At 39.4% G+C, this 14,986-nt stretch overlaps 1 protein-coding gene and 1 long non-coding RNA gene across 2 annotated transcripts in view; one reads left to right on the top strand and one right to left on the bottom strand.

The window, feature by feature from the left end:
- LOC142195709 (uncharacterized) overlaps positions 1–14,986 on the bottom strand; it is a 293,946-nt gene that overhangs the window by 247,769 nt on the left and 31,191 nt on the right. The window lies entirely within an intron of this gene.
- SLC39A5 (solute carrier family 39 member 5) overlaps positions 1–14,986 on the top strand; it is a 40,399-nt gene that overhangs the window by 7,807 nt on the left and 17,606 nt on the right. Inside the window, exons 2-4 of the mRNA XM_075262857.1 lie at positions 3,984–4,271; positions 5,709–5,860; positions 5,965–6,163. Coding sequence (XP_075118958.1) covers positions 3,984–4,271; positions 5,709–5,860; positions 5,965–6,163 — 639 coding nt within the window. The remainder of the gene's footprint in view (positions 1–3,983; positions 4,272–5,708; positions 5,861–5,964; positions 6,164–14,986) is intronic.

Raw genomic sequence — 14,986 nt, 5'->3', positions numbered from 1 at the left:
TGGGTCACCAGATTACAATTTGACGGTGTGAAATTTTTCTGGGGAACAGACAGAAATATTAAAGACGGTGTCAGCGTGATCTGCTCCTTGGTGACGAGCCTGAGTACTGAGAAGCAGACATCTTGTCTGTGGTCATAGTGTCATGTAAACCACAAGCCTGAAGTGGCTTGCAGTTTACATGCTAGCATTGCAGGATGCATTTTATCTATATTTGTGTCCTGAACACACCAATATAGTTAAAAGTACAGTATGTTCTTATGGTGACCCCCAGGATGGGCCCCACAGTATCAGTGGGCCCAGGGTCACCGCCCACCCTTTACCTCCGCTAGCTATGCCTCTTCTTTTATGTCTTTTGTCTGGACTTCCAGTGTGACCATTTTGGCCTTCTATCAGGGCAGAGGCAATCATGGGATTGTCTTTGAGGTAGGACCTGTGTGAGCAGTGACACTGCTGTGTGTTGTGACAGGACCACTACCCTCACACTGTTACACAGCATTGAGAAACTGATGCTAACTTGTGCTGTGTCTGTGAAACTGCTATTAACTACTATTGTGCCAAACAACTACTTCAGCAAAGTACTAGTGATAACAAGACATGCTATAGTGTGAGTGCTTTCTCCACACATCTTCAAAGCAACACAATAGCAGAAACCTGGCTAAGGCTCAGTTCACATGTGCGTTCAGGGATTCCGTTCTCCTCTAGTCTGAGCTATAATTCAATATAACAGTGAGCTGCAGTCTGTGTAGATAGTCCAAGATAGATTTTATCTAGGACGGGAATGAAGAAATAGAAGAGCCCAATAAATGAAGGAAGAAGCATTTTCCCTGAAGGTATATTACATATTTTCTTATATTCGTTCTATTGCTTTATGTGTAGTTTGTTGAAAAGTTTCTGTCCATTCTTAAAAGGTGATCTAATAAATAAACCGTGGTACATTTTTGGGTCAAACAAGGTGGAATTTTCCAACATGGGATTTCCGCAAAATCTAAAGTATGGTCATTGTTATAAATGGAACTTTCCTGCTACATGTCAATTGTGTTTTGAAAATACGATGCAGGGACACAGATTTAGGGGTGTAACGGGAACAGTTGCTATTGGGGCCTCCAAAGGATCCTTTGCCCCGTAAAATATATATCTATTCTAAAGGGCACAGATTTTTTCATTGGGGTGCAGAAGCTTCAATTTACACCTTTGATCCCATGTGCTCTAATTTACTAAGGATTTGCAGTGGGGGAACACCAACACCACAAATCTGCCAGAATGTTGCCGTACCTGAATTCTCCTTTCTAGGTTATCTGTATTCAGCTGATTGATGCCATACCAGCCATTCCAGTCCCCCAGGGATCAGATGTTACCTCTGGAAAAAGTTGCAGTCAGGCTTACATCTGTATGGCAATATATGGAGGCTGCTCCAATGATCGGGATGACCAGAGAGGTGGCCTCCGACACTTAGTGGTTCTCTATGGTAACTTATAGAGGAGTCACTAATAGGACTTCGAGTACAGAGAGATCTGTCCCACTCCTTTAAGGCTTATTTACACAAGGTAATTATCATTACAATAGATTTACATAGAATTGACAAACATTTGTAATTCGCTTTTCTCACACTCAACTCAAAGCACAGGGAGCTTTGTGGAGTTAGTGTTTACCATATAGGTGCTCATCCCAAACACCCACAAGGGTCAATTGGTATACAGGGAGCCAATTTACCAATCAGTATATTTTTGGTATGTGGGAGGAAATTTACATAAGAATAACACAGCTTTTCATGAATATTGAGCTGCAATGCAGAATAAGAAAGGCATCTATGGAAAGTGTAGAAGCCGCTCTACAAGGTACTGTCATTAGTTTGGTACTGATTTTCCTGCTGACAGACTCCCTTTATTATTATGTAATGACAAGAGCAGTTCCTTAGTGTTACCAGTAGGTGGCAGACGTTGAAAGCTTCAGATCATTGTACATTGCTGTATAGGCTCAGCGTCAATCATTTGTGTTATATACATGGAAATACAGTGGCTTAAAGATTTTATGTAACTTACAAGAAATGTATTGTTTCATACTATTTTCCAATTAATAAGATGTTTCATGTGTCTGAAGTGTTTCACTAGAATCTTTAAGGGGTCACTGAAGTTTTGTCTCCCCACTATTATCATTCAGTTGCCACAGCCTGATGTTACATTGCTTTCTCGCAGTAGATGTTACGTTGCTTTCTCGCAGCAGAACATCGCAGCTTATTTATACCAGTGATTTTGAGTATATCATTGGAAAGATTTCCAACCAGCCATAAACTGAAGTACAGGTCATAAAAATAGTGGACTTTTGTCCTGTGTCTGTAGTAATAATAAAAAGTTGGATCTGTGAAGTTTTTGTAGCTGGTTATGCGGAGTATAAGTATCATTATTCTGCAGTTCATGCCAAGTTGTGTTTATATCTATTCACTTTACACTTCTAGATTATAGACTGTAATGCACTGGGTGTGGCGTAGGCCCGAGGTGCGACTATACTGGTTATTCCTGTGACCGGTGTCTATGTAGTGCACTTATCTTTATACTTTATCCCACATATGGGGTTAAGTCTTCAGTGCAGGAAACCACCAGGATGGTAGCTCAGGGGTGATAGCAGTTTAGTGACCGCTGACCCATATGTGTCTAGAGAAAGGAAGGAACAGGCAGGGCGACTTCTTTCATGACTGTACAATTGCATTGGTCAGAGCAGGCTGAACAGGATCAGATACAGGTATACAGACAGAGGGAAAAAAACTAAAAAAAACAGCAGACTTCGTGTTCTAGAAAGTTCAGGTATGGCCCAATGGGACTATAGATATAAGTCCAACATGGTGATACAATATCCAAGCTTTAAAGAAGAATCACATTAAAGGCTGCCTTCACACGGAGTAACGTCAGGCTGAATTTGTGCTTATTTTTACAGGCGTAGAAAAAAAAAACGTTGCGTTTACGTGGCTTTTTTTTTACTATGAGCGTATACGCGGCGTTTCTTGCTCGCGTAAATGCAACGTTTTTTTTCTACGCCTGTAAAAATAAGCACAAATTCAGCCCGATGTTACTCCGTGTGAAGGCAGCCAAAAACACATTGGGGTGCACATCCATAAAATCCAGAAAAAAATAACACCCCGTTTTCTGGGGGCTCCACTCCTATTTTTAATGTGATTCTCCAATAAAGCTTGGATATTTTAACAAGATCCTGGTGCTGGAGTTCTACCTATCACTAAAGGATTATCTAATCTTATTGTATGACTACTACTTACCTGGGAACTTACCTGGTGATTCCTCCTTCTCTGGACTGATCGATCACTGGGATGGCTACACCTCCCGTTTTCTACAAGGTGATGAGGTAATATACCTTTATACCTTTGTCTGTCTTCCAGTGGGGGGTACACATGCCTTAAATAGACCAAGGGTGCAGGGGATTGGCCGGGGACAACTTACCGGGTGTTCACAAAGAAGCATTTTGCCGTGTATTTTGCCAAAATGAGCGTACATTTACTCCGTGTGCACGGGCCCTTATTTTTCCCATTGGTTTGTAAATTTTGGCACTCTATCGGCCTCCCACCACAATAAAATGGAGTTTGGTATTCTCGGTTAGTGCATGGAGCCTGCCAACCATAACTTATATCTGACACAAAATATTTGAGAATATTATAATTAATTATTTCTTGTTCCAGCAGAGACGTTTGATCTTGATTTTGATGCTTTTTATATCTTACTAAAACATCCTGTCCAATGAATGACTTTCTGAAATGTGTTTAGGAAGGAGGGGGATGGGTATTGAAACAAGTTCTATCACATTCCTGGACACACTGGGAGAGTGACCATTTGTCCCCATGTACCCTTAGCATTGGTATGTATTTTGATTTGATGCTTTTACTGTATTTTAGCTACTGTATTCATGTTATGACCATTTGTAAAGAGCTTTGCAATCTGTAAGTGTATATGTGCACAAATAGTGTATGTTTGTCTTCACAGATGCTGCTCTACAAGGCCTGGATCTTGCTATTCGGCCTGTTCACTTCCTATCCTTTATGTGCATGCCTAGAAAGAGAAAATGTCACTTCAAGCGAAAACCAACCAATGTACAAAGCTCTGCGGGTTAGAAAAACTGAATTTAAGGAGAATGGATCCTATCTGGAAGAGGCTGAGAAAGAACAAGGATATTATCTCAAGCAGCTGTTTCATCTGTATGGAGAGAATGATACCTTAACTTATGAAGGACTTACTTTACTGCTGAAAAACCTGGGACTTGGTAAAGTGCAGGTGAATGTTTAAATTATGGTAATATTATTAAGAAATTCTGTTTACCTGTATTCCCAATTATCAAAACTAAACAAATAATCTTGTAGGACATTGGAATTTTTTTTACTCCCTCTGATTTTGTTGGTCTCCTGATAAGGGTTAATGTTTATGGGACAAGGTAGTTAGTGACCAAATGGTCTTTTTCCAGACAGATGGATCAAAGACAATATGTCATGTGAATTGCCATTAGTTTGCATCACCTTTACTTGGACTGGTGCAAACTGCATAGAGAAAGAACGCTCTTACAGTTCTATTATGTCATAAGTATATCCCCTGATATATGGCAGCTAGCTGACCAGTGAGAATTATTACAATTACAGGAGTGATTCTCACTGCCCCGTACATACAAGGCAATGACTATAAATAAGTGGTCTTGCTCAATTTAAAGTGCCCATAGGTCCAGGTTCACACATTATCTATTAGTTACTCAATTACCTTGCCATGTCCCTGCGTTATCTAGTTTAAGGCAGGATAGGTGCCCTGATAAGGGCAACCAATGCCAAAACTTGTACTTTCTGACCCAGACTTTGCCCTAACAAGAAAAGATAGAGACAAAATATGTTAATCCATTTTAACAGGATGTTGTAAGTCATAAATTATTAAATTCTTACCCTCATACAGATAGGTCACAATTTTATAATAGTCTGACAAATAAAGTATTATAATATAATTCATATGTGAGCCCCAAACACATAGCATGAGATGGTAGACTGCTAAATAGTATGCAGGATTAGAAGGTAGCCATACTACTACTAATATTACATTGCTAATTTAGGGCACACACTATACAAAGAAGTGTCATGCAAGTATCCTGGTACCACTTCCCTTGTTTGTATATCGTGCACCCTACAAGTGTCATGCAAGTATCCTGGTGCCACTGCCTTTTATCTAATGTACAATAATGTGACATGGAGTCTTGGTATTAGTTTACCTATCTCCTACTTGGTTCTGGTATAAATCATGTAATAAATCTACACCCTATATTACAGTGTGTGGGCTGACAGTCTGGGCAGGTCCTACTACTGTCCGATTTTGAGGCTGTGCTTCTGTGGCTCCTATTCATTGAATAAATGGGGCCATGGAAGCACGGGCGGCACACGGATGACATCATGTTCAATCACAGCCAGTGGGCAGCACACGGTTATGTGCATTAGCCCAAAACTTACACAATGTGTTAACCTAGTCTATAGCCTGACAACTCCAGGAAGACCATATTGTTCCCAAGGTGTCCTACAGGACTTTTTGAGAATGAGGCCTTTATAGATTTTTGTTGTCTATCTTTAAAAAAAAAAAAAAAAAAAAATTATTATTATTTTATTATTTATTTTTTTAAATTGAAGTTAAAATGTTCTGTTGTTCTGTCAATTCACAATTTCTGCTTTCATTCCATACCCTTAGGTTGTAGAGATACAACACAGAGAACTGGGACATGATCATGTCTCTCATCTGGATATCCTTGATGTTCAAGAAAACAAACATAGTCATGTACACTCCACCAAAGAACATCTATCTGTCCCCTCAGGGCCCGAAGAAACCAAATACAATAACAGGTATATCTTACATCCCAATTCAATATATGTCACATTAAATGTTGACTTCATTATAACTATTGTATTTTCCACAATTTCCTTTGCTCCGTTCTCTGGGGGGATAGTCTAAATGGCAACTCAGATCGATCACAAAAGAGAAATGTACCAAATCCAGTAACAAGAAAGCCAGACCCAAGGAAAAGCACAGAGTATGGCGGAAATAGAATAAATGTGAATCACCTGCAAACACAGTGGCCGCCCAGAGACATCCTGCAACACTTGTTACATCTTCATCATACTGAGAACACCCATCTGCATGAGGACGTAAGTCTCTTCCAATCCTGTCAAATTTCTGAAGCTCCAACATAGACTTTTTTTTTTTTTGTTGTTGTTGTTTTGCATATACAATATACTCATTGATATAAAATGTTGCAGTCAAATGAAACTTTCTATGTGTGAATGTAATGATGATATATGTAAATTATTACAATATTACAGCAAAAGGATAAGCTTATTGGGGAAAGCTATATAACTGAAAGGAGGCTCTAGTACTTTGTGTTGCCTAGATACAAGATGAGATTTCATATGGTATCCTGCAGAACACTTGCCCACCGGCTGGCCCTGTAGATCCTGCACACTGAAAGGTTGCCAAAGCTGGCACCCAGTTGATCTTGTAAATGCCCAATTGCAAATAATTCTGAAAACTGGGCGAGCTAGGGAAATGTTGAAATCTGAAAGAGAAATTCCTGGGAAACCCTTTCTCTGTGGGAGAGCATTATCCTGCTGAAAAGTTACAGTTGGAAGGCCTGTCATGGGAGGCTGCAGGATGTCCTATACATATTGCTGAGCGGTCAGTGTCCCTTGTATCACTGCTAGAGGTGTATGTGATGGCTCCCCAGATCATCACACCGACAGTTGGGGCATTGTGTCGATCCCAAACAAAAAACATAGTTGAAGTGCTCACCACACAGCTACCATACTCAAACACAACTGTTGTCAAAACCCAAGTAGATCCCATATTTGTTGCTAAAGACTATACAATTCCAGTCTGTATCAGTCCAGGATTCTCCTTCACAACACCACTGCAAATGAACACAGCGTCTGGTTGTTAATAGTAGGATGGTGAACATGGAAACTGTGGGAGATGCTTGTGCTTTCTGATGGACCAAATGGTTCTCTCTACTGGTGGTCTGTCTGTACACTGTTTGTTCATGCCCTCATGTAGCTAGGTCACAATGGCCGAGATGGTGAGTAATTTGTTGAAACAGCTACCCTGCTTTTCTCATTCCTATTATGGTGGGCTTTATACAATAGATGTCAGATTAAGGGGGACATTATACTGTGAGAGCCATATTAATATGCCATTATACTGTGAGGGCCTAATAAAGGGGACATTTTACAGTAGGGGCTTATTAAAGGAGAATTAGCCTCATGTTTTTGTTTTTGTTTTTTTTTGCCTTCCTCTGGATCAACACTGTAGGGGACTGTAGGGTTATAGGTTGGACTTGATGGACCTGTGTCTTCATCCAACCTCATCTACTATGTTACTATGTTATATAGTGGGGACCATATTGCAGGAGCATTATACTGTGGGGGCCTATTCAGGGAGCTGCTATGCTGGGGTGATACTATACTGTGGGACCACATTAAGGGGGACCATCATACTGTGGGGGCCACATTGAGGGGACATTATAATGTGGGGCTCGCAATGAGGGGAAACATTAAGCTGTAAGGTCTAAAAGGGGACCATGTCAGTGTCAGGGCCACTAAAGCAGCACTATACTGATAGTCAAAAAAGGGCACACAGATGGGAATGGGAAGAGCCCCTCCCAGAATACATTTTTACTTTACAAAATAATACATATAATGCAAAAATACAAAGTATAATATAATACAAAGATTACTGTGAAACACATACACATTAAGTATTCCTGTGTCTGAAAATGCCCCCTCTACAAACTTATAAAAATAATTTTTCCATACAGTGAACTCTGTAGCAGGAAAAAAAAATCAAAAGTGTCAAACCACCATTGTTTTTCCTCTGATAAAAAAATTAATAAAAAGTGACCGATGCAATAGCCATTTACCAAAATGATATAACTAAAAAGCACATCTTGCCCTGCAAAAAAGGACACCTTATCCATCCCTGTACACAGAAATATAAAAAAGCTACGGGTATCAGAATATGGTGATTTTAAGAAGAAAAATGTTTACAAAGTTTTAGATTTTTGTTAAGGGTTAAAATGTAAATAAATCTAAGTGACATGTCATTTTGGCTGCACAGTGAATGCCGTAAAAATGAAGCCCGTAAATGCACTTTTTTTTCCCAATTCAACCACATTCAGAATTTTTTCCAGCTTCCTAGTGCAGAATACAGAATAATAAATGGTACCATCATGAAGAATAATTTGCCCCGTAAACATTAAGCCCTCATATAGCTCTGTAAATGGAAAAATAAAAAAGTTACAAGGTTTGGAAGGTGGGGAGTCAAAAAGAAAAAAAAAAAAAAAACGATAACTGTCACCGGTGGAAAGGGGTTAATGGAGAAAACCATTCTGCGGGTGTGTGCTAGCTCAGATGATCAACATTTCCGCAGCAAATTAAGAAACCTTTATAACTGCTGTAAAGTTTATGATTTATTACATCCACTTATTAAACTTGGGGTTAGGAATTTTAATAAATGGCTTTATGACTTTATAGCCCCGCTCTTTGTGATGCATTGCTATGGGCAAGTTCAATATAACCACAAAGGTCACATGAATCATTTTAATTATTAAATATCTGATATTGATTTTGAAAACACAATCTGTATAAACAGTTACAGGATGGAAGAAATATAACAGGTTCTTGTGGTCTGGCAGGTCAAGCCTTTAGGGCTGTGTGACCTGGTGCAAAGACTACATTAGGCTGAGTTCACACAGAGATTTTTGGTCAGGATTTTGAGGCAGAATCCGCCTCAAAATTCTCCTCCAAAAAACACCTCACCATACAGTCCTATGTAATCCACTTGTAATTGTTTACCGCTAGTGGAAAAAAGAATCGACATGTCCATTCTTCAGGCGGATTCCACCTTAAAAAAAAATCAATGCAGGTCAATGGGAGCCGGAAAATCCGCCTTGCGGTTTTTGGATGCCTAGTTTGACACGTTTTGTGACATGGAATTGACTAAAACCACCTCAAAAACCATGAGCTGTTTTTAAGAAGATAATGCATGGCCACATTCAAAATAATGCCTCTAAAAAACACCTCAAACGCCTGAAATAAATGCATCAAAAGAGTGCCAAAAAGCCACATATTTTAATAAGTGGATTTTTCCTGACCAGAAGCCTCAAAATCAGCCTCCAAAAAAAGCCTCCCAATAGAGTTCTATTGGGAAGCTTTTTTTGGAGGCTGATTTTGAGGCGCATTCAACAACTGAGGCTTGTAACTACCCTGAATTTATTATCAACTCACTATATGTATGTTAGTAGTGAAGCATCAACACTTTTCGTCAAAGTGACAGGTACCACGCCCCCTTGTTGAAACCCCACCCCTTAGCTGCCAAAACGCTTATTGTCAATGCGCCCCTTTCCGCCTCCTTTCCTTTGTGTTGTGACAGGCCCCCTGCCTTCCTCCAACCCTCCTACGACCCCTCCAGCCCCCCATCTGCCCCTAGCAGATGTCACAGGCATGTCTGAACAAGTCTCCTCTTCCGCCTCAAAATCCGCCTGCAAAAAAACTCCATGTGAACATACCCTAATAATGCCTATTAACCTTTTCGCTGCCAAGGGTCTCTGGAAATTTTGCACCTCCAGTAGCCAGAGCAATTTTCACAGTTTTGAGATGGACAAATCAAACCTAAATTGCAACATTAAAAAAGCATCCAACTCCCCCATACCTATATATTTTCTTAAAGTAGACACCTGCAGCATTGTCAGAATGCCACTTGGTACTGTATACGAACAGGCACCTTCATGCAATTTTGATTTAAAGTGAATGTTTTATGAAAAAAATGCAAATAAATGTATATTAGTTGTTAAAAGCGGAAACCAAACAAAAAATTAAATGCATCAAACCTCCTAAAAATAAGAGTTCAACATGTGCAGAGTTCATACATATCACTATGGCCTGAACCTGCATGCACGTGTCTTCAGAAAATCGCTAGAACTGGAAGGAACAAAATTCTGCTTTGAAGCTGGAAATGTTAAAAAAGTATCATCCTATAAAATGTAGGGATTACGCACCATGAAAAGTAAGTGAACCCCTAAACCCTATATATTTTTTGAAAGTAGACAACCTGAAGATTACAAATGTCTTAATGGGTCATCGATAGCCACATCCACCTTCATGCAACTTTGCGACTAACACAAATAATTTTTTGAAAAAATACGCTAAAACACATATTTGCACCTAAAACTCATGTTCAATCTCACATTCATATACAAAATACTTTTAAAATAATAGCTTATGGTGTATACAATGTGTAAATATACTATATGTACCGCAAACATCAACTACAACAAGAGCTCGGACTCCCAAAAACACGAATACATAAGACAAGCAGGATTTTGCTGTTGCTCACTAATATGTTAAAAAGCTATACTGCACCTACCAAACTGTGACTGTGATACCAAAATCTAACTTTTTTCAGAGTACACAGCATACCGTATATAAGAACACAATTTAATAGTTTATATATACAACCACCTTCAACTTTGCCGCAAACAGAGATTGCTAGCAAAAATTGCGCAAAAATTCAAATTTGCCACTAAAGTGCGGCTCAAGAAATCCCTTTCTGCAAACATAATGTACTGACCATGAAACTGCAATATGTGAGGAGTTCATACATACCACACATGTATATATTTACAGGGGCGGGTGTTAAAGAATCGCCAAAATTGCAGAAATGCGCCATCCCATTTTGTGCATGCAAATTAAATAGGACTTTACATAAAAATGTTATTTTCCATCCCCCTATAATAATTTTAGCAATCTATACGTTCATCTCTAGTGATAATCGTTATTACTATTATTTTAGCGTGTAACGGACATCACTAGAGACGTATTTTACTGTAGAAAGCTCAGGTATAGACAGGACAGGGATTGGGTGAAATGTAAACTTTATTTGCGACTTTATGTATATGTTGTGTAAGTGTTTGGTGCGACTTTTTTTTTTTTGGCTCTGCGACCTGGACAATGGTAAATGTCTGGGTCACAGCGCCAACAAACTTCCTGGTTATGTTCAGGAGGTATAACATAAGAATACCCCACTAGTAAAGCTCAGGGGGGAATTACATTATAACTGTATGTGACAATCAGAGACAAATGTATAGTATCTGATTGGCAGGAGAAGGGTTAATAGGGACAATAGAGTCCCTGCCACCCCCTCCTGCTGTCACATACAAGTTATGCAGAGAGTCTGATCATTTCTCTTGTCTCTCTCTCTCTGCTGCACTACTCCGTGTCCCTCTTCCTTTCTTTCACACAGATCGCAAATTGCTTGCTTAGACAGGAGGGGGGGACAATTTGGAGCTCTATATCTTTGGACTGCATCAACATATCTTGATGCTTTCAATTGCATTTTAAAGAGGAGAATCTCTTCTTTAAAATGATATCAAGAACTCGATGATTGGATGTACAGTTTTGAAGCTATTCACTGTTGAAACGCTGTCGGGAATTGAGATCTGCAGTCGGATGTCAATGCCAAATAGTGTTTTCAACAGTGAATCCCTCCAAAACTGTACATCCAATCATCGAGATCTTGATATCATTTTAAAGATGAGAGTCTCTTCTTTAAAATGCATTTTAAAGCATCAAGATATGTTGATGCAGTCCAGAGATATCGGCATTAGTAGGGAGGACGTACTAAGTACGTCCTCCGCTACTGAAGTGCCACCTTGGGAGCACGTACAGTGTACGTGCCTGGCAGCGAAAGGGTTAAAGAGGTTGTCCAGGCTAAATAATATTTTCCAATTAGGCCGGGGGAAGTGAAAAAAAAAACAACAAACATACTCTCCTGTCCCCATGCTCCAGTGTCCTCCCAGGGCGCTCCAGTCAGCTGCCTTATTGTTGATGAATTTCTCGCCAGCTGTGATTTTCCTGGCCGTAAGTCCTATGATACGTTTGACTCCTGAGGCCAATCTATCTACTTCAAATGCTGGCCATTTAACACTATTCTCATCAGTCATATGGTCTGTTTGCAGCTTAGTCCCATTCAATTGAACGGGGCCGAACACCAACAGCAATCACAGCTATTGTATAATGTATAACATTGGGCTTTTTTCAGTGACAAGGCCATGTTTGTCCAAATACTGCTTCTCTTTAAACGTTTGATCCCAGGTGTGGAAGGATAGGATCTCAATCTTAAGCCCTTTTCACATCTGCATTCTGTTCTGCTTGGGCACCCCCCAAAAGGAAACCTATATGCATAAAAAAGCAGTTACCTAAGGAAATCCACGGACCCCATAGACTATAATGGGGTCTATGTGGTTTCCGCTCGGTTTCTGCACGAAATTGTGGAGAGAAAAAGGTACAACACCTGGTTATTGAAACTGTCAATACGCCCCAACACACTCATTTCCTTTGTGTTCTGACAGGTCCTCCACCCTTCCCACAACCCCCTCTAGTCCCCAAATAGTCCCCATCTGCCCTTCACAGGCATGTCTGGACAAGTCCCCTCTCCTCTCCCCCCCCCCATATTCCCCTCTGTGTGCACATTCCAAAGGTTTAAGAATGTGACGTCCTCAAGAATGTGACTGTCTCTAGAATGCGATGTCAGTTTGATCATATCATATAATCAAGTTTAATTTCCAACCCAAAATTAAAACCAGCATTGCATTCTATTATACGATGCTTATTGTAAAAAAAAACCAAAAAAACAAAACACTAACCTTCTCATTTTTAGCTACATCAGGCCGCACTGGCTATATTACATCGGTGTGTAAGGGATGTATAGTTAGGTGTGGTGCTATATTACATTGGGGTGTAAGGGGTGTATAGTTAGGAGCATACTCCCTGGGAGTAATGGGGTGTTATATTAGGAGCATGTGCCCTGCTTAGCTATACAGTCAGCCGGGACATGTCTCATAAGACGTCTATACATTACATTATTATGGTAGATGCTAAAACCTCAATCAACTTATCAGCTAATGGTTGTATACAGATTAACCACAGACAAAAACGCAAAGTTTTAAAAAGTTTATTCAGCAGATAAAGTGTTACAGCGCATATAAATTAAAAAAAAAATACAGTTAGCAGAGTTACATTATACAATAATATACACATGATCAGTATTTACAATTTACAAGCTTAACCAAGAAGATTGTAGCATGGGGCACAGACAAAAACACAGTTTCAAAAAGCTAATTCAGCAGATTAAAATACTACACTATCCAATAAAAGGGCTGACTCATCACAAGAAGGTAATTAAATGGTTTTATCCAACATCTGAACCATGGGTGAGAAGATTGGGTGGACCCTAACCAGTATAATACTTGCCATCTACTAAGTGGATAAATGTTTCTTACTGGTATATTCCTTTTATCAAGCTAAGAGGAAAAGTAAAAGACCAGGTACATTAAATGAGGACTGATGTACCCAGAATAGATTTTAGAGGAGACTAGACCCAATTCTAACAAGTGACTTTATACTTCTGATGCAGAGCTTTAGATAATAATTCTTTGTCTGCACGTTCATATAGCACTGTCTATCACTGTTATAAATGTGAGGTTCTTAGCGCACAGTTTGATAAATTGTGCGAGCCCATCTGCCACGTCACGGCGACCTCATTCAGATGGGTCCCTACACTAACACTTTGTGTTATACCCCTGCTACAGACAAGACCCCAGAGGTTAAGTTCATAGAGACTGTGATGTAACAGTAATAGATTGTAAGCCCTCGCGGGCAGGGCCCTCTACCCCACTGTGCCAGTCGGTCATTGTTAGCATTGTATCTACCTGTATATTCTGTGTATTGTATGTAACCCCCAGATGTAAAGCACCATGGAATTAATGGTGCTATATAAATAAATATTAATAATAATAATAATAATAATAATATATAAGAAAGTAATCTCCTCTCCTATATGTGAAGTGTTAGTGGCGGGACCCATTGTAATAAAGGCCAATACATTGGTGATGGGATCGAAAATGTCATGTAAAATATGATGTCATATTATATAACATCAATATGAATAAAATAGCACTGATGTCTAGTTAATATACATTATCTATAAGAGCAGCAACACAAGGCTCAGAGCAGAAGTTTTACTGTAATACTAATACTAAGGGGAAATATCTTAAAAGATTGTCTGACCTGTACAATTCCAGTCCATTTATTGTTTTGAGGGCATACACATAGCTTAGATTGGGAACCTCTGCTCGAAACCCCACTCTATGAGTTAGAGAGGTAAACCACTAAGTATAAATATATATACATATTTACAAATGACATTCACACCTTACACATATTGTATAAGGAGATATCTATTACATAAGTGGACAACCCTTACATGTATACAGGTATGTACATGTAACAAACACTAACATTTAACACGTCACAGACCATTGAATTAAATGTTACCTCTATATATGTGTATATATACCTAATATAAAGGTGGACATACTGACATTTCTACATCCAAATGCTAGTTCAAATCTTTTTACATGTCTTATATATGCTATTTAGAGATTATTCCTTTGTATACACTGGCTATGTTCACATCAGTCCTGGCTTCTGTTGTTCTGTATAAGAGCAAAACAATGGCTTCCCCATGAACACTATAAACTCAGAAAAATGATTTCACTGCCCACCTACTACAGCCAAGCTCCTGATTCCTTCTCATTGGAAGACTCACTCCCTTCCCTCCTTCTCACAGTGGATCTCTAAGATTAGTGATATATTCTGGATGGAGGAGCTTGGAATCCCATGACCAGATTGACCGTTCTGAAAACGTGGACCCTGTGGTTATCTACAAAACAGACACATAGTTGGACACCCAAACTCCATATATTTCAATATCCTACTGTATTTTCCAATAGCCTTCAGCACGCAAACTTCACATTTGGCAGCCCAGCTGCACTACACCTCTACCTCCATAATGACCCATGGACTTTACATTAACCCCACACTAGTACCAATCATAGGTATCTACCTTCAGGCTCCATTGTT

Source organism: Leptodactylus fuscus, chromosome 2 (assembly GCF_031893055.1).
Source record: "Leptodactylus fuscus isolate aLepFus1 chromosome 2, aLepFus1.hap2, whole genome shotgun sequence".
Classification (NCBI taxonomy): Eukaryota; Metazoa; Chordata; class Amphibia; order Anura; family Leptodactylidae; genus Leptodactylus; species Leptodactylus fuscus.
Note: the sequence above shows the minus strand (reverse complement) of the source record. Positions and strands in the feature narration are given on the sequence as shown.